This window comes from Thermobia domestica, chromosome 17 (genome assembly GCF_964235325.1).
Source record: "Thermobia domestica chromosome 17, izTheDome1.hap1.1, whole genome shotgun sequence".
Taxonomy (NCBI): Eukaryota; Metazoa; Arthropoda; class Insecta; order Zygentoma; family Lepismatidae; genus Thermobia; species Thermobia domestica.
The window spans coordinates 168,024,459-168,044,071 of record NC_137470.1 but is presented as its reverse complement, the minus strand read 5'-3'; the positions used below and the strand labels follow the sequence as shown (position 1 = coordinate 168,044,071).

At 39.7% G+C, this 19,613-nt stretch overlaps 1 protein-coding gene across 1 annotated transcript in view; it reads left to right on the top strand.

Moving 5' to 3' along the window:
* Window positions 1-19,613, top strand: part of LOC145674477 (uncharacterized) — a 36,220-nt gene that overhangs the window by 8,021 nt on the left and 8,586 nt on the right. The window contains exon 3 of the mRNA XM_081744591.1: window positions 14,513-17,654. Within this exon, the coding sequence (XP_081600717.1) occupies window positions 14,513-17,654 (3,142 nt within the window). The remainder of the gene's footprint in view (window positions 1-14,512; window positions 17,655-19,613) is intronic.

The window sequence follows — 19,613 nt, the reverse complement described above, 5'->3', positions numbered from 1 at the left end:
AAGCTAAATCGATTGCAGAAAATGCTTCTCCAGATCTTTACGGTTCTTGCTCTAAGGAAATCAGTAATGAAACCGGAAGTACTAGTCAATTTCGAACATTCTCGGTTTCGGAGTAATGTTGCAGGTTGTGATGATATGTTCCCTTGAGACCCCGATTCGAACACAGAAAACTACTTGTCGTTCTCCATTAACATCATTTTTGTTCTATTGTGATAAATATTGAAACCAAAGGTGGCTAATTTGAATCACTTCCGGTTTGAATAGAATCTTATTGGAGAATACAGGGTTATCCTTAGGGAAGCCGAATCGACTGCAAAAGTCCGCGTCTCAATATCTTTTACATTTATTTTTGTTCTACCATAAAAGTATTTAAACCGGAAGTAGTAGTGAACTTTAATCACTTCCGGTGTTTCGGGTTGTGGTGTATGTTCTCTTCACACCCTAAATCGATTGCAGAAAACAACTTGTCACTGCCAAATACCATTTTTGTTCTAAGTGGTAAACGTTAAAACAGGAAAAGGTTAATTACAACCATTTCCGGTTAGAGGGTAAACGGAAGATATAGAGCATACTGTTGGAATGCTGAATAAATTGTAAAGAAACTAATCTCTATGTACCTTTCCGTTTCTACTCTACAGAAATAGTTATTAAAACCGGAAGTGATAGTAAATTTGAACCACTTCTATTTTGTGAAGTGTTTTAGTTTGTGATTATATGTTTTCTTGAGACCCTGAATCAATTGAATAATAACATTTATGGTTATCTATTAGCATTTTTGTTTTATGGTGATAAGTGTCGAAACTAGAAACGGATAATTTGGAACCACTTCCGGTTTGGATAGAGAGTTAACGGAGAAGAGGAAACCTATTTTGGGGACGATGAATCGATTGCAGAAAGCCACATCTCGGTATCTGTTACCGTTTTTGTGCTGTGGAAATCAGTAAATTGAGACCGGAAGTAATAACAAACTTGAACCACGTCTGGTTTGATTTAAATATTTTGGAAAATGTTGGCATATTACATTGAGACGCTGAATCGTTTCCAGAAAAACGCTTTTTGTTATCTGTTACCGTTTCTGTATACATGATGATAAACATTTAAACCGGAAATGGTCTAAATTCAATCAATTCCAGTTTGAATAGTGGTTAATGGAGAAGATGATACTGAATCAATTGCAAAAAAATCACTTGTTGATACCGTTTTTACTCTCATTCTTGTCGACGAACGGACAAAGTTCTTTTATAAGATTTTCGCATAGTAGCATAGTTTGGAAGTCTTAAAAATAGAATAAAAACTCATACGATATATATATTACATTGTCCTTGATTTTTCAAGAAAAAACAATGAACGACGAAAACAAGTGGAACGCAGTAGTTGTACCGAATTCGGAAGTTTCCGGTATGCAAACTGTAGAACACTGTATCCGTTGCAGGCTTACTTGCCCACCAAATATCCTTGAGATCGGGTGGTAGTTACCCAGGTATTAAGTACCACATAAAAACAGAACCAACTGAGCCTCTCCCTAGCCAAACTTGGTCACTAAGTACACATATTTTTATTTCCTGGAGGGTAGGCTTCTTGCCCACCAAATTTGGTTTAGATCCGACCTGTACTAGGGGATATCAAAAAATTCGTGCAATCACCTAAAAGAAAAACACTCTGGAGAACCCTGACATCATGATGGTATTAGTCCCTTTCTATGTAGTGGCTGTGCCTAGCGGCACATTTTTGACAACGGTTCTTCACTTTCCGAAGCCCGTTTTGTAGTAGTCTGCAGTTTGGCTTTGAAACCACAGTTTAAACTCAGAAATGACGTCAACCCTACTGTCAAAATGCTTCATTACTGAGTGAATGCTTCATTTCTAAGAAGAGAAAGAAGTCACTTGGTGCTAGGTCCGGTGAGTGGGGTTGAGGCAATATTTCATATCCTAATTCTACTGCCTTTGTTATGGATTCGTGGGTGGAATAAGCTGGTGCATTGTCTGCTAATAGAAACACCCCTTTTGTGACCAATCTACAACGTTCCTTCCTCAGTTCCTTTCGTAACTTAGTCAGGAGATTGGAATAATAGGTACTACGTAGTAACAGTTTGCCCTTATGGTAGATTATCTGTAATGATAACTCCTTCATAATCCCAGAAAACGAAACGAATCACCTTGGCGGCAGACTTCTCACTCGTGCCTTTTTAGGGGTGAGGGAAGAGGGATGTTACTACCTGACACTTTCTGAAGATGCAATTGGTTGTGAATAATATTCCAGACAGAAGCATACCTATTGCACACATAACACTTGCAAAGATTATCCCCATGTCTTCCATAATGATCTTCTCAACTTTCTCCGTCAAGGCTGTATCATCAATGAAAGATTGTCTTCCAGGTCTAGAAGCGTCCGCGGTAGTCATTTCTCCAGTTACACTTGGACATCATCTTATAGGATGGGCTTTCATCCTCATACAGTTATTTCATCTCTTCGTGGATCTGCTTTGCTTACTTCCCCTGAAGATGAAGAACTTAATGATGTTCCGTCCCTCAAGTGTGTCAATCATCGCACCTTCAGTGATTCATATGCAAAAAAAAAATAAAGAGAGAAATAAATAAATAAATAAATAAAATAAAGAAAGAAAGAAAGAAAAAGAAAAGAAAAGAAAAGAAAATGAGTCGTTCTAAGGAGTTTAGAACTTGTATGATTAACATACACGGTCCTAACTATAAAATGCATGTCTGAGGACCGTAAAATGCATGATGTAGTTCGTCACCTTTTAAGTGATTGCACGAACATTTAGATACCACCTCGTAGTTACCCAGAAATAAAGTACAACATACACACATGCACACATGCATACACCTGCAGTGAATGTATAAGCTCTCGTATGCTAAGAAACACGAGAAAGAGAAAATCAATGGTGATTGGAACGAAGCAATCTGAATCAAATATTGAAGTAAGGGCGGAGAAGAAATAGCATAGCTGACTATATTTCAGGTACCTATGTAGCTTTGTTAGTGAGGTACGAAGTGAGAAAGTGAAGTAAAGGGTAGGGGCCACCGCACTAAACTTTGTGCTCTCAATTCTCATATTGAATCATATCAAAACAGTAATTGTCCCGAAATCGTTTATTTACGGAATATGAATTAAATTTAACAGGCCAGACGCATTTGGAAAGCCGTATCCAAGAGAAAACTACCTTTTATAAAGTTTTTCACTTGTCTACTTATTCAAGGTCCCAGAAAATAGTATTTTTTTTGTAGGGGTCATGGTGCTCAGTGGTAGAGCGCTTGTTTCTGTTGTGTAGGGTTCCTGGTTCGATCCCCTACCAAGTAAGCTTCTGGTGGACAATCTCGAGTCCGTTGGTTTTCTCTTGGTACTCCCGTTTCCTCCCACTTTCTCACCCCGCCAATTCTTCCATTAGCATTCACTTACCTTAATCATCGTCTCTCTTAGTCTAAAAGGCATAAGTGTAGAACATAAAACTGAAGGATTTCATTTCATTTCAAGATCAGCGTTATACGAAAGGTCATTTATGAACGAACAGGATATGTACAGCTATCGTTAAAATCTCCATTACTTGTGAAAATGATAACAAGATTGACACCATTAAGATACTTGGCCGAGATATTAGTAGTAAGAAAAACTACTTACTCTTTTTCTTATAGGCAACCAACAATTCTTTGTAACTGTGCAGGTTGCATACACACTAGGGAGTGTTACAGGTTTTAAACGGGATATTAGTCACCGTTACCCATGAAGATGCTAACGGATTAACTCCATTAAGGAACTTGACCGAGATAACACTTTTAACTTTCTGTTGCAAAAATATATATAGAATTCAAAAACTCACTTCCATTTAAGACTTATCTTGCATAGTAACAGACGGACACACGTACTTATAGTGCAATATTATAAAGCCCTCTAATGTGATTTTAATAGCTAACGTTGTGTTAGTAGTATCTTTATGTTTGGGAATCCGCTCCTTCTTCACATTACTGAGTGTATATTCCCGTTATGTACCTTGGGAGGTATAATTGCTCAGTGTTGCGGTGCCCATCTTTGAGGCGAGAGGGTATTGATTCGATCCTAAGCCATGTGGTGATTAAAATTATATTTGTCGGTTTTCTAGGAGTTTTTTCCGTTACTTCCAAAATTCCAGTTCCATCCTGTTTTCATAACTATTCATCTTCACTATTCGTCTGATTTAGCTGCAAGAGTATAACCTTAAAATGATAAATTAAGGTTAATTCACACATATTGTGCCATTCTGATGCCGTGCCCGTCCGTGGTTTGGTCCACAAAGTTTCTTTTCACACTTTGCCATTGAAATTTCATTTAAATTCATAATTCACACATGACGCGCCGTGCCTGTGCCGTTCCCATACCGTTCCCCGTCCGTGCCGTGGTCTACAAAGTTTATCTTCAGACTTTTACATTAATAATTCATTGGATTCCCTTTTTCAATTCACACATGACGTGCCGTGAATGTACCGTTTCCTTTGCCGTGCCCCGTTCGTGCCTTGGTCTACAAAGTTTATTTTCAGACTTTGACATTGAACATTCAGTGGGTAGTCTTTCTCAATTCACACATGACGTTCCGCGAATGTACCGTTCCCATGCCGTGTCCCGTCCGTACCGTGCCTCACAAAGTTTCTTTACAGACTTTCTCATTGAAAATTCATTTAATTGTCATTTCTAGTTCACACATGACATTTCGTACCTGTGCCGTTCCCATGCCGTGCCCCGTGCGTACCTTGCTCTACAAACTTTGTTTTCAGACTTTGACATTGAAGATTCATGGTTGTCTTTTTCAATTCAGAAATGACGTACCGTGCCTCTGCTGTTCCAATGCCGTACCCCGACAGGCCGCTTTGAAGGGAAACCAGCCTGTCGTGGTTTGTCGGCCGCGATACTTCGACTTTCTTCGGAGTACACGAAGCGACACGAAGTTCACCAGAACCAAGGGAAAGGGTGTAGGAAGCAGTAGCAGAACGGCACGATACGACACGATATGATATGATGAGAATTGTTGTGGCCGTGGCACGGACGGAGTATCGCAAGGAAATGGCACTGACATGGCACACTATATATGAATTAACTTTTATAGATTTCATTTCCTTATTGCTCCTTGCTTCAACATTGTTTCCCGAATCCTCGAGCGAGCTAGCGTTTTATACTCTTGCATACCTAGACACGAACGCAAGAGTTTTGGATTAGGAACAGTAAATTTTAGTTGTGTAGTAGCGATAGTAATAAACAATAAACCTACGACAAAGTATAATGCAGTTACGTCTGTATGTACCCCAGAGACTATCCCCGTTGTTAACGTTGCATTCAATTAAACCAATTACGTCGTTGAAATTTAAAATCAAACTAGCATATATTACCCGCTTCGCTGGGTTGAAATGAAAATTTAAATGCACAACTCGAATCTCATTTGTTTAATACCCGTGAAATATGCTGTTTTCGTTTTTAATGGCATCGATTTAAGCAGCATCAGAAAGATCACTGATCATTTCGGCGACCCCAAAAACCATGGTTCCGACCTTAACATTGGTCATTTTCGATCACACACACACACACACACACACACTATATATATATATATATATATATATATATATATATATATATATATATATATATATATATATATATATATATATATATATATATATATGTATGTATATATATAAAGGGTGGTCCATTTTAATTAATCCACGGAAATATCTGAAAAATGATAAAACATAGAAGAAATGTTTGAAGTACACGTTATATATTGCTAAGGGGGAAAACCATTTCCGCCAAAAGTACCCCTCCCCACCCCCTGGAAATGGGGGTAACGGGGGGTAACTTTGAAATGTCAAATGGGAACATGGGTCGAGTAATACCTCGTTCGAAAGGACTTGGAAAACTAAGTAACGCTGTACCAAAATTTGTTTCATATGGAGCACCAGTTTCAAAATGGCCGCCATGATATAGTTCGGAAACTCCAGTAGCCGTAGTATGAAAACCATGGAAGGTAAATGAATGGAACAAAATTGAAATACGTAAATATCATAGGGCATATCGAATGATGTGACCCCTGCGATCCCAGCGGCTTCCCTGAAGGGATCTTGTGAGCTAACTTCAAAATTTCAATGTCCGACCGGACAACGGTTCGGGCGTACGCTTGACCTACCCAATGCTGTTTGGAAGGCAGACTTCAGGGATAGAGAATTAGTGCGCTCAGTTAATGCGGATGGCCACAGTCAAGGGCGCCCATAAGGGGGGCAAGGGGGGCTCTCGTCCCCCTAGAGGAAATTGTGCTTCGGAATATCGACTCAATAGAATTTTTAGAATAGCTACAGCAAAATTTGAAACTATATTTGAAATGTCCCTTTTTCTTGCCTCCCTTGGAAACCACAACATGGGCGCCCTTGGCCACAGTTACATTTTAATTAACTATTAGCACTCATGTCATATTGTGAGCTTGAGGGACGAAACAGTGTGTACGTATATCCCCGAAATGCTTTCCGAATAACCAGCACGCATTGCATAAAAGTTTCTGTGGCGACGGAGATTAGCAAATTCACACGTTTGTAAGTTCCAGCAACTGCATTATTCGACAACTTCTTTCGTATAACGTTCCTTCTGTTTTCGCATCATATCATACTTAGCCATACAGATATGCGTTACCATTCAAATAAAATTTCACCTTTTTTAGTCACTACAGCGTCATCCTTACAAACAAATGTTTCAACCATACCATACCTATTTGTAAGGTAGCCTTAATTTGCGAATTAAAGTAGAGTTCTCATTTGAACTTTCACAGTTACTTTCCACCCCACTCACATACAGAGCACAGGAAAAGATTATTTTGCAGGACTTGGATATCTCTCTATACATTATGGCAATTTTACTCTAACATTTTTATCTCTGTTGTATCATTCTCGAGCCTTGGAACGCCTCCGTGGTTTTCCTATTTAATTTTCGTTATTTTCATTTATCTCTACCCGTATTCATACTATGGGCACTAGAGGTTTTCTTAGACACATTCACCATGTCTTGGCGATCATTTTGAAAACGGTATCTCATGTCGAAAATATTCTTACAGAAGCTGTTTAATATTCATTTGTCTATGTAACATGATGTTACTCGCTTCAAGTTGCTATTTGAAATTTTCAAGTTGGCCCCGGGTACCTTTCAGTGGAGTCACCCCGACAACACCTCTCGATGTGCCTTACGTCAGTTATATACTCCAGTTTTTCTTCTGTTGATTTATCTCCAATCGCTTTCATACTACGGATACTAAACCTTTTCTCTGACACTGATACTATGTTTCGGCGGCCTTTTGAGAACACTGCCATTTCACCTCAATCGTTTTCTCCTGCAAGATGTTTGATTTTGCAAGATTTATCGAACGAGGTACCACTCGACTCATGTTACTATTTGAAATCTTGAATTTAGCCCCCAAGACCCCTTCAGGGAGGCCACTGGGATCACAGGAACCACACCATTCGATATGTCCTATGATATTTATGTATTTCAATTTTGTTCCATTCATTTACCTCCCATGGTTTTCATACTACGGCTACTGGAGTTTCCGAATTATATCATGGCGGCCATTTTGAAACTGGTGCTCCATATGAAACAAATTTTGGTACAGCGTTACTTAGTTTTCCAAGACCTTTCGAACGAGGTATTACTCGACCCATGTTCCCATTTGACATTTCAAAGTTACCCCCCATACCCCCATTTCCGGGGGGTGGGGAGGGGTACTTTTGGCGGAAATGGTTTTCCCCCTTAGCAATATATAACGTGTACTTCAAACATTTCTTCTATGTTTTATCATTTTTCAGATATTTCCGTGGATTAATTAAAATGGCCCACCCTGTATATATATATATATATATATATACAGGGTGGTAGGTAACTCCACCGACAAACTTTGGGAGGTGATTCCTTATATGAAATGAAAGAAAATAGTTCTGATAAACATAGGTTGAAAAAACGTCTCCTTTCAGAGTTATGAACCGCCGAAAATTCGAAAAATCATGTTTCGAAACAATCTGCCTTAGAAACTATAGTTCATATCCCAAGCGCTTTAAGGAATTACATAGGAACTAGTATGCGATTTATCTAAATATCCCTGTTTTAACATCCTCCGTTATTGGCGAAACGAACGCGCCATTAGTACTTAAAGGAGTATCCGTATACCTCAACTTTCCTTTTCCAGTTCGTTTCGCAGATAACGGACTACGGTAGAACATGGATATTTAGATAGCGCATATTAGTTACTTTGTAATTCCTTAAACCGCTTGGGATCGGTCCTGTAGTTTTTAATGCAGAGCGTTTCGAAACGTGAATTTTCGAATTTTCGGCGGATAATAATTCTGAAAGGAGACGTTCTTCGTCCCATGTTTAATAGAACCTTTTTATTTCATTTCATATAAGGAATCACCTCCCAAAATTTGTCGGTGGAGTTACCAACCACCCTGTATATATCGGGTGTTGCAAAATAAGTGTTACAACTCTTGGGAGGTGAATCCTGCCACTGAGACAAGAAAAAAAGTTCTCTTGAACTTTCGGCTATCGGACATAGTTTCAGATCTACAAGGTGCCGAAAGCGTGGGAAAATGACTTTCGGATGCCAATAGTTCGGAAACTATCCAACGTAAAGAGGGCGGGTAAAAAAATCACTGAAGAAGCCATACCTGCTGTATTGAATTTTGCATGTTTCACAATCCTACCATGCACGCGCAAGGGATTCCCCAAAGGAACGTAGGGAGTCCCGAATAATCTGCTAAATGAAAGTTGGTCTAAATGGATATGAATTGATGGGGTTTCTACCAGATAACAATAATTCGTTTGTATTAAGTCGATATCTGGAACACATACAAAATGGCGGAAACTTTAATGTATGTTGTGTGTGGTTGCATAATCGCCAGGTACGGATGATGGCCAACAGTGAAGTTCTGAGTGTTAAGTGCAGCGAATTTGTATTCAGATGCTCTAGAAATACATCTGGAGTGTCGGTAGAGCACAACAAATGGAGCAGGGGATTCACATGTGTGGAAACAAGTAACGAAAAATGCCAAGAAATGCACTCATACTCAGTAAACGTGAGTTCAAAGCGTCGGAAATGTAAAGATTAGCGTCAAGAACATGGAAGTCAATTCACCAATAATATTCCCTCAAACGGACGCAATATGATGTGCACGGTTGCATACCAATAAGGATGCAACAACTGAGGCCAAGTTGAAATTTTGCAAGGGGACTCACTAAGAAACTGGGTAAACTAAATGAATGTCTCTAGTGGGATCACATGATCGATATTGTAATGCGGACAATTTGTGTGTTGATATCGATACGTAACTAGTGGAGGAAGGTCAACATGTGCCACTACTGCTGGGACACCGTCCCACGTGGGAAAAATAGGAAAAGAACTATTCGGGTCTTTAATCTGAGGCCGTGGGCTCCCAGTAGGATTGGAAACTGCGACCACGCGAGCGAAAGCGAGTGCTCTAGCCCTGAGTCTCGAGGAAGCCTCACTTTCTCTGTATACATTTCTTTGAGGAGTACCCACTTTGTTCGGCAAGCGCTCTTGTACAGCCTCCCGACATGTTTGTGTGTTACATTTTGTTACTCCTACTGCACAGTTGTAAACAATCAGAGCTTTAAAACGTTTCTTCCTATTTCTCATGTCGTTTTATTTTCCATATGTATGGTGTTCCAGCTGTAGTGTTAGATGTGCCAAATTAGTTCCTTTTCGTCTTTGTCTTGGCATGTGTACTGTGTGTAAGATACATATTTCTGGAGGTATTTTGATATCGAGTACGTCATATGTCCCAGAAGACGTGAGACATGATACAACTTTGTTATTTTCACGCTCTATCACAATATGAACCATGGATTAAGAGATTTCTTTTCATATGTGTCGACTGTGGGACAATGTCCCAAAATAAGTGGGACATTGATACAATCTTGTTCTAGTTACGTTCTACCAAAAAAGTGCACCAGATGTAATAGCAGAATGTACAACGTTACTTTCCTAGTTTTCGCATGTGAGACGGTGTCCCAGCAGTAGTGGGACATGTTGACATTTGTCCATTAGCTACATGTCGATATCAACACAGACATTGGCCACATTTCAATATCGATCATGCGATCCCACTAGAGACATTCATTAGTTTACCTAGTTTCTTAGTGAGTCCCTTTACACAATTTCAACTTGGCCTAAGTTGTTGCATCCTTATTGGTATGCAATCGTGCACATCATATTGCATCGGGTTGATGGAATATTATTGGTGAATTGGCAATGGCTTTCATGTCCTTGACGCTAATCCTTACAATTCTGACGCTTTGAACTCACGTTTACTGAGTATGAGTGCATTTTTGGGCATTTTTCGTTACTTGTTTCCACACATGTGAATCACCCTGCTCCATCTGTTGTGCTCTACCGACACTCCAGATGTCTTTCTAGAGCATCTGTGTTCAAATTCGCTATACTAATTACTCAAAACTTCACTGTTGCCCATCATCCGTACCTTGCTATTATGCAACCACACACAACAGACATTGAAGTTTCCGCCATTTTGTATGTGTTCCAGATATCGACTTAATACAAACGAATTATTGTTACCTGGTAGGAACTCCATCAATTCATATCCATTTAGACCGATTTTCATTTAGCAGATTATTCGGGACTCCCTACGTTCCTTTGGGGAATCCCTTGCGCGTGCATGGTAGGATTGTGAAACATGCAAAATTCAATACAGCAGGTATGACTTCTTCAGTGAACTTTTTACCCGCCCTCTTTACGTTGGATAGTTTCCGAACTATTGGCGTCCGAAAGTCATTTTCCCACGCTTTCGGCACCTTGTAGATCTGAAACTATGTCCGATAGCCGAAAGTTCAAGAGAACTTTTTTTCTTGTCTCAGTGGCAGGATTCACCTCCCAAGAGTTGTAACACTTATTTTGCAACACCCGATATATATATCAGGGTGTTTCAGATAAAACGTCCAGTGCTTATAAATCCGAAACGGCTGAGAATAAAAAGATGAAACAAAAACTGAGATAGGAAAATGTCATAGGGCACATCACATGGTGTTGTTGTGGAAACCCCCAGGGCCCTCCTACAAGGGGGCCCAGGGGCCAACTTCAAATTTTCAAATATGAACATGTATTGAATCATACCTCATTCAATAGTCCCTGAAATACGAAACAACTTTTGTAGGAAACAAATTTCGATTTGGGCCACCGTTTTCAAAATGGCCGCAAAAAGTGGGTCCTGTATCAGATAAAACGTCCAGTGCTTATAGGCCTAAATAAGAAACGAATGAGAATAGAAAGATGAAACAAAAACTGAGAAAGAAACGATGATAAAGCATATCAAGTGGTGTTGTTGTGGTGACCCTCAGGAAACTCCGTGAAGGGGGCCCAGGTGCCAACTTCAAACTGATACAGGACTTTTTGCGGCCATTTTGAAAACGGTAGCCCAAATCGAAAATTGTTTCCTACAAAAGTTGTTTCGTATTTCAGGGACTATTGAATGAGATATGATTCAATACATGTTCCTATTTGAAAATTTAAAGTTGGCCCCTGGGCCCCTTTGAAGGAGGGCCCTGTGGGTCACCACGACAACACCATGTGATGCGCCCTATGACATTTCCTATCTCAGTTTTTGTTTCATCTTTTTATTCTCAGCCATTTCGGATTTATAAGCACTGGACGTTTTATCTGATATAGGACCCACTTTTTGCGGCCATTTAAAAACGGTGGCCCAAATCGAAAATTGTTTTCTACAAAAATTGTTTCGTTTTTCAAGTACTATTGAATGAGATATGATTCAATACATGTTCATATTTGAAAATTTGAAGTTGGCCCCTGGGCCCCCTTGAAGGAGGGCCCTGGGTGTCACCACAACAACACCATGTGATGCGCCCTATGACATTTTCCTATCTCAGTTTTTGTTTCATCTTTTTATTCTCAGCCGTTTCGGATTTATAAGCACTGGACGTTTTATCTGAAACACCCTGTATATATATATATATATATATATATATATATATATATATATATATATATATATATATATATATATATATATATATATATATATATATCCCTCTTCTCATGTTGCGGATCATGGCATCGGAAGTGCCACCGTTATCTTTGCCACCCCAAAAATGTGGTTTCAGCACTAATATCGATTATTATCTATCATTTTTAAATATTTCTTCTTCCTCTGCCCCAAGTTGCGGGGTTAAATTTGAATTTAAACGGGGTCGAAAGTATCACTCTTTATGTAAGTGACCCTGAAAACTATAAATTCGACACTGATAGTGGCCATTTTCGATCATTTTATATATCTTTCTCCCCCTCCCCCAAGTGGCGGGGCTGATTTTGGATTTAAAAAGGATCGGAAATGTCACTGTTAATATGAATGATCCCGAAAACTATGGATTAGTCAGTTTCGATTATTATTATTATATATAGCTCACCTCCACTCCTCCGTGCGGCGGAACACGGCATCAGAATTGTCACTGTTAATCTCAGCTACTTCTAAAACTATCGATTTGACACTTATTTTAATCATTTTCGATCATTTTTAAATGTTTATCCCACACCCCTACGTTGTACCCTCCTCCTTCCCAACTATCAGGGCTGAATTTGGATTGAAACAGCATTAGAAGTGTCACTGTTTCTCTCATCGACCCCGAAAACTATGGATTCAACACTAATATCGGTCATTTTTGATCATTTTTAATTTCTCTCCTCCTCCCCCTCCCCTTCGTTGCATCGTCATAGTTAATAGCCTAAAGCAATCCTTGCCCCTAAACTCATGTATGTTGAAAATTTGATTGAGATCGGTCGGGTGGTTCAAGAGTGAAGAAGTCACAAAGACAAATTTTAACTTTCTTTTACATATATCTCCCCCTTCCCCTCCCTACGTTGGCTCGTCAAAGTGAAACGACAGAAAACACCAAAGGTTCGACCCTCATATATATCTAAAATTTGATCGAGATTTGTTAAGTGGTTCAAAAGTTGTTAGGTTTTATTAGTTTTTATTTATACGTCCCCCTCCCCTAGGGTCTACCATTAAAGTGAAATTACAAAAATATTTCCAGATCCGAACCTCATGTATCTTGAAATTTTGATTGAGATCGGTTGGATAGTTCAAGAGTTATTAAGTTACAAAAATAGTCACTTTCATTCTTATATAAATTTATTTTTATATATCTCCCCCTCCTTCTCCTTACCTACGTTGCTTCGTCAAATTTAAATCATAAAACGATCCCAGGTCTGAACCTCATCTATATTGAAAATTTGATCAAGATCGGTCGAGTGGTTCAGGAGTTATTAAGTTTTATATATATTTTTATACTCCATCCCCCATCCCTCACTTCTACCATCAAAGTGAATAACTTAAAACCAGCCCAGCTTCGAACCTCATCTATGTTACAAATTTGATCGAGATCGGTCGGGCGTTTCAGGAGATTTAGAGTCACAAACATAGTGATTTTCAATTTTTTTATATATAGATAGATTGAAAAACTGAGGTTTTAAACGGGTTTAACATTTCAATTATCTGCAAGTGAGATATTCGTTAATTCACGATTATTGATTGTCGACAGCAGTTTGTTATAATAGTACCTTTTTTTTCTTTATATTGTTTCACATAAAGTTGTTTATCGATTTAGTTACCCAATTTTATAAATTAATACACAGGGCGTTACAAAAATGTGTCAATCTTTTGGGAAGAGGTTCCTCACATCAAAATAAGATAAAAAGTTAATATGGACTGTGCTCAAAGGTGGATATTTTAGGAGTTACAGGGTTCCGAAAACGTGAAACAACTAAACTTTAAAACTTGAAAGCTCCACTACTATGGGACCGATCGTAGTCAGGTCAAGATATCACTGAGGAACTGAAGTAAGTGAACTTTAAAATTTCATAGATCCACTACTATGAGACCTATCGTAGTCCAATCAAGTTACCACTGAGAAAGCTGATCCATCCAAATATCCATCTTTTAGAACCTCCAGTACTTGCACAATTATTTTTAGAGAGGATGTTTGGGAGTACTTGATCACTCTTCACCTACCTCTCTAAAAATTGGTGTGCAAGTACTGGAGCATTCTTCAACATGGATATTTGGATGGTATATGAATTTTTAGAGAGGTAGGTGGAGAGTGATCAAGTACTCCCAAACAGCCTCTCTAAAAATGATTGTGCAAGTACTGGAGGTTCTCAAAAATGGATATTTGGATGGATCAGTTTCTCAGTGGTAACTTGATCGGACTACGACAGGGATCATAGTAGTGGATCTATGAACTTTTAAAGTTCACTTATTTCACGTTTTCGGCACACTATAACTACTAAACTACGAACTTCCGACCACAGGTTAATATTAACCTTATTTCTTATTTTGGTATGAAGAACCCATTCCCAAAATATTGTGAAGCATTCATGTAACACCCTGTGTATATATATATCATTAGTTTACTTATCTAAGAAATGCATTTCTTTCTTTTATTTCAGTACTGGTTACGACACCATACCAGTCCCTGAAGATGGAATTACCGGCTTGTTTATTATCGACAATTTTGGCGACATAGTCACGGATATGGCAGTCATGGACGACGTTGAGAACGACATCGCAGATATCGATTCACTAACAACGGACGAGAAAGGCAGCAACATTGGTAAAAATCCAGGCATGAACTTACTTGTCGGGAATGAGACAAATGTTGTCAACGTTGATGAAAACGCAGATGTTAACGTAACCGTCTTGAGTAAAACAGTCATTGCCATTCCAGTCAAGGTCAGCTTGATCAGCGACATGGCTTTCACAGAAAATACCGTAACCGACGCAACAAACAACACAATCGATGACAACAACGGAGAAGGTATTGGCAAAACATCCACCGATAATTCAATCATTAACATGGCAATCACCGATGACAACTCAACCACTGATATGGCAGTCACTGAGAACTCAACCACTAACATCACAACCACCGACAAGCCTCTCACAAAAAGGTGCGTCAACGACACGAAAAACATTTGCACAAGCGATAGCAACGCAACATGTGTCGAAATGTCAGTCATCGACAACTCAATCATCGACTTGCCTGTCACCGGCAACTCAACCACTGACAAGACGGTCATCGACAACTCAATTATCGACTTGCCTGTCACCGACAACGCAACCATTGACATGACAGTCACCGACAACTCAATCATCGGCTTGCCTGTCACCGACAACTCAACCACTGACACGACAGTCACTGAAAACACACTCATCGATTCGACAGTCACCGACAACTCAATCACTGATATAACAGTCAGCGACAACACAACCTCCGACAACTTAATCGATGACATCACAGCCACCGATATCTCACACACGAAAAGGTCCGTCAACGACACGACGAACAGTTGCGCAATCGATAGCAACACAACATGTGTTGACATGGAAATCACTGACAACTCAATCATCGACTTTCCTGTCACCGAAAACCCAACCACTAACAGGATAGTCACCGGCAATTCAATAATTGACTTGCCTGTCACCGACAACTCAACCACTGACATAACAGTCACCGAAAACTCAACCACTGATACGACGGTCACTGGCAACACGATCATCTACTCGACAGTCACTGACAACACAATCACTGAAACAGCAGTCAGCGACAACACAACAACCGACAACTTAATCGATAATATCACAGCCACTGACAAAACGGTCACAAAAAGAGCCGTCAATGACACTGCAAACAGCTGCACAATCGAAAACAACACAGCATGTGTTGACATGGAAGTCACTGACAACTCAATCATCGACTTGCCTGTCACCAACAGCTCAACCACTGACACGACAGTTGCTGACAACTCAATCATTGACTTGCCCGTCACCGACAACTCAACCACTGACATGACAGTAACCGAAAACTCGATAATCGACTTGTCTGTCACCGACAACTCAATCACTGACATGTCAGTCACTGACAACCCAAGTATCGACACGACAATCACTAACAACTCAATCATTGATATAGCAGTCAGCGAACAAACAACCACCGACAACTTAATCGATGACATCTCAGCCACTGACAAGCCAGTCACAAAAAGAGCCATAAACGACACCACCAATAGCTGCACAATTGATAACACAAAATGTGTTGATATTACAGTCACCGACAACTCAATCATCGACTTGCCTGTCCTTGACAACTCAACCATTGACATGACAGTCACCGACAATTCAATCGTCGACTTACCTATCAGCGACAACTCAACCACTGATATAACAATTACCGAAAACTCGACCACTGACATGACAGTCACTGACAACACAATCATCGACACAACAGCCAATAGCAACTCAATCACTGATATAGAAGTCAGTGACAACACAACCAAGGACAACTTAATCGATAACATCACAGTTACTGACAAGACAGTCACAAAAAGGGCCGTCAACGACACTGCTAATAGCTGCACAATCGATAGCAACACAACATGTGTTGACATGGAAGTCACTGACAACTCAATCATCGACTTGCCTGTCACCGAAAACCCAACCACTGACATGATAGTCACCGGTAGCTCAATAATTGACTTGCCTGTCACCGACTACTCAACCACAGTCACTGACAAAACAATCATCGACACAACAGCCAATAGCAACTCAATCACTGATATAGAAGTCAGTGACAACACAACCAAGGACAACTTAATCGATAACATCACAGTTACTGACAAGAAAGTCACAAAAAGGGCCGTCAACGACACTGCTAATAGCTGCACAATCGATAGCAACACAACATGTGTTGACATGACAGTCACCAACAACTCAATCATCGACTTGTCTGTCACCGACAACTCAACCACTGACATGATAATCACCGACAACCCAACCACTGTGATGTCAGTCACTGACAACACAACCATCGACAACTCAATAGCTGACACAGCCACTGACAAGACAATTACAAGAAGGGCCGTCAACGATACGACAAACAGCTGCACAGTCGATAACAACACAACATGTGTGGACATGATAGTCACCGAGAAATCAATCACCAACATGGCAGTCGCCGATAACTCAATCATTGATACGACAGTCTCCGACAACGCAACCGTCAACATGTCAGCCACAGAAAATACCGTCACCAACACAACAAACAGCGATGCAATCAACAACGGAGTAGATATTGATATAATATTCTTGAATAAGGAAGCCATCGCCGATAAAAATAACAGTGAGAACGAAGGCATTAGCGTACCCGTCATACAAGAATACATTGCTGTCGTCGATATCCAGACCGACATGGACAAATCAAACACCAACGTTGAAGACACTCATGTCATACATGAATACGTGGCTATAGTCGACGTTCCAACAGTCAAAAATGAATCAAACACTGATGAAGAAGATAATAACGTCAACAAACGCCGAGACCTCAACGACATGGAATATGAAGAACACATTGGCGCAGCAGCTATTTTGAATGCAATGGGTAAAAATATGTCCATGGATAGTACCTGTGTATGCGGAGTTTTCAACGCAACCGTGAGTTACATTGAAAAACCTATAGTACAGTATCCAGTTAAGGTTGAAGAGAACTGTGTGAAAACCTGCGAATGGTCATGTTACAACGAATGTGCTAAATTGGTAAGTACCCGGACAAACAATGTACGAGGGTATTTCCAAAATTTTCCTGCATGACACTGCAATCTCGCATCATTGATAATAATCCGTTTATATAATGTGTTGCCATCTGTGAAAGATATGCTGTATCATCTATCTGGCTGCGTCAGTTCGTTGAAGCCAGTCATTACAATGCTTTGGTCTACAGAGCTACATAGCAATGCTTTGGTCTGCAAGGTTGTTGTTGCTAGGCCTTCAGTGCTAACTCTGGCTGGAGGGCGAGTATTGAAACTCCTGGAAGTTACAGTCTCTCGCCGCAGCATTCGCAACAACAGATGTGTGAACTGGATCATTGCCATGCAGTAAACGAGCCCAACGTATAGTGACTGATTCAAAAACAGCCTTTAATGATTTAATGCAGATAGCACTTAAAACTAATGCATTATTTCTTCCATAAATAGCATTAGTGGCGCAATATTTGTTACCAGTAGCGCGATATTTCAGTGTCAAGCTGCAAACCTTTTTGAATATCGTCGTATATCTAGTTTTCCATAGTCTTCACAAACGTAGAAATCTGTTCCACGTTTTAGTGTTAGGTTATGAGAAAACATAATTTAACCGAATATTGCAATCATAACTCTTGAATTCCGTATTAGTGTATGCGCACAGTACTTCAGTATAATTCAGCAACTAATATACAAGATGTGTTCAAAAAGTATCGAACTTTTCGTTAGCAAAAACACATTTAGTGATTTGGAAATCCGAGAAACTAATCTCCTTCAAAGTAGTCTCCTTGCTAATGCATACACTTCTCCCAGTGCTTCCGCTATTGTTGGAAATACTTCTGAAATGCAATTTTCGGAATGGTGAGCAACCATGCCGTTGCATTCCTCATATCTTCTCTTGACTCAAATCAGTTCCCTTTTAGTGGCATTTTCAGCTTGGGAAATAACCAAAAGTCATACGGAGCCATGTCGAGTGGATAACGAGCCTGACGACACACAAGAATGCTTTTGTCAAAATTTGATGCAATATCGCTGCTCAAGTTCTTTTCTGTAATTTTACAAAAAAAAAAAAAAAAAAAAAAACTGAAATCTGACGACCGCTCACTACACGTCTTCACTCGTTAGCCGACTGCCAGCGACTGATGCTTTCAGCGGGCGGGAAAAAATTCACGACTGCGCATGAGCGTTCCCTCAACATCTACACCGAAGAAAGTCTCCCGCGCTTTATTGTTTTACGCGGGAAAAAAATAAGGTTCGATACTTTATGAATACACCTCGTATTTTAAGATAATTAAATCTGTAAATACACCAACACCGAATAGCATCGGAATATGAAGAAGTTAGAGAAAGATGTCATTACTTTAAGGTTTACAGTTTGAAATATGTTCTGACTTTTGTACATGCTTTCATTTTCTTATGAATATCAAATTACTCTACTTCCAAGCCTCTTAAAAATAACGATTTTTATTTTATACTAATGGGTAGAAATGAGAAATAAAAGTAATCTTTCTTTTTATATAGATTATGTTTGATGGGCTCAAATATAAACACTTAAGTATGACATTCCCTTGAGTAGAACGAGTTAAGACAGGATAGTATTTACGACGGTATTTCTAAAAGTTTCCGACCTGAAAGTGAAATGTTGCATCACTCATAAAAAGCAGTTCATGTCATAAAGTGCCATTTATGAAGGAAATAAGACTGATTCACCCATAGGGTGCCGTGCCCGTGCCATTCCACTGTCATGCTTCGTTCATGCCATGGCCGGGACCATTAACACATACCATGTCGTGCCGCTGCTGCTTTCTACACCATTTCCCACAATGTATTGCAAGGAGGGGTCAACTTCGTGTCACTTCGAGAAGTCCGAGGGAAGCCGAAGTATCACGGCTGTCGAGTCGCGACCGAGGTGGTTTCTCTGCAATGTAGCATTGTCAGGGCATGGCAGGGAAGTGGCACGTCATGTGAGAATTAAAAA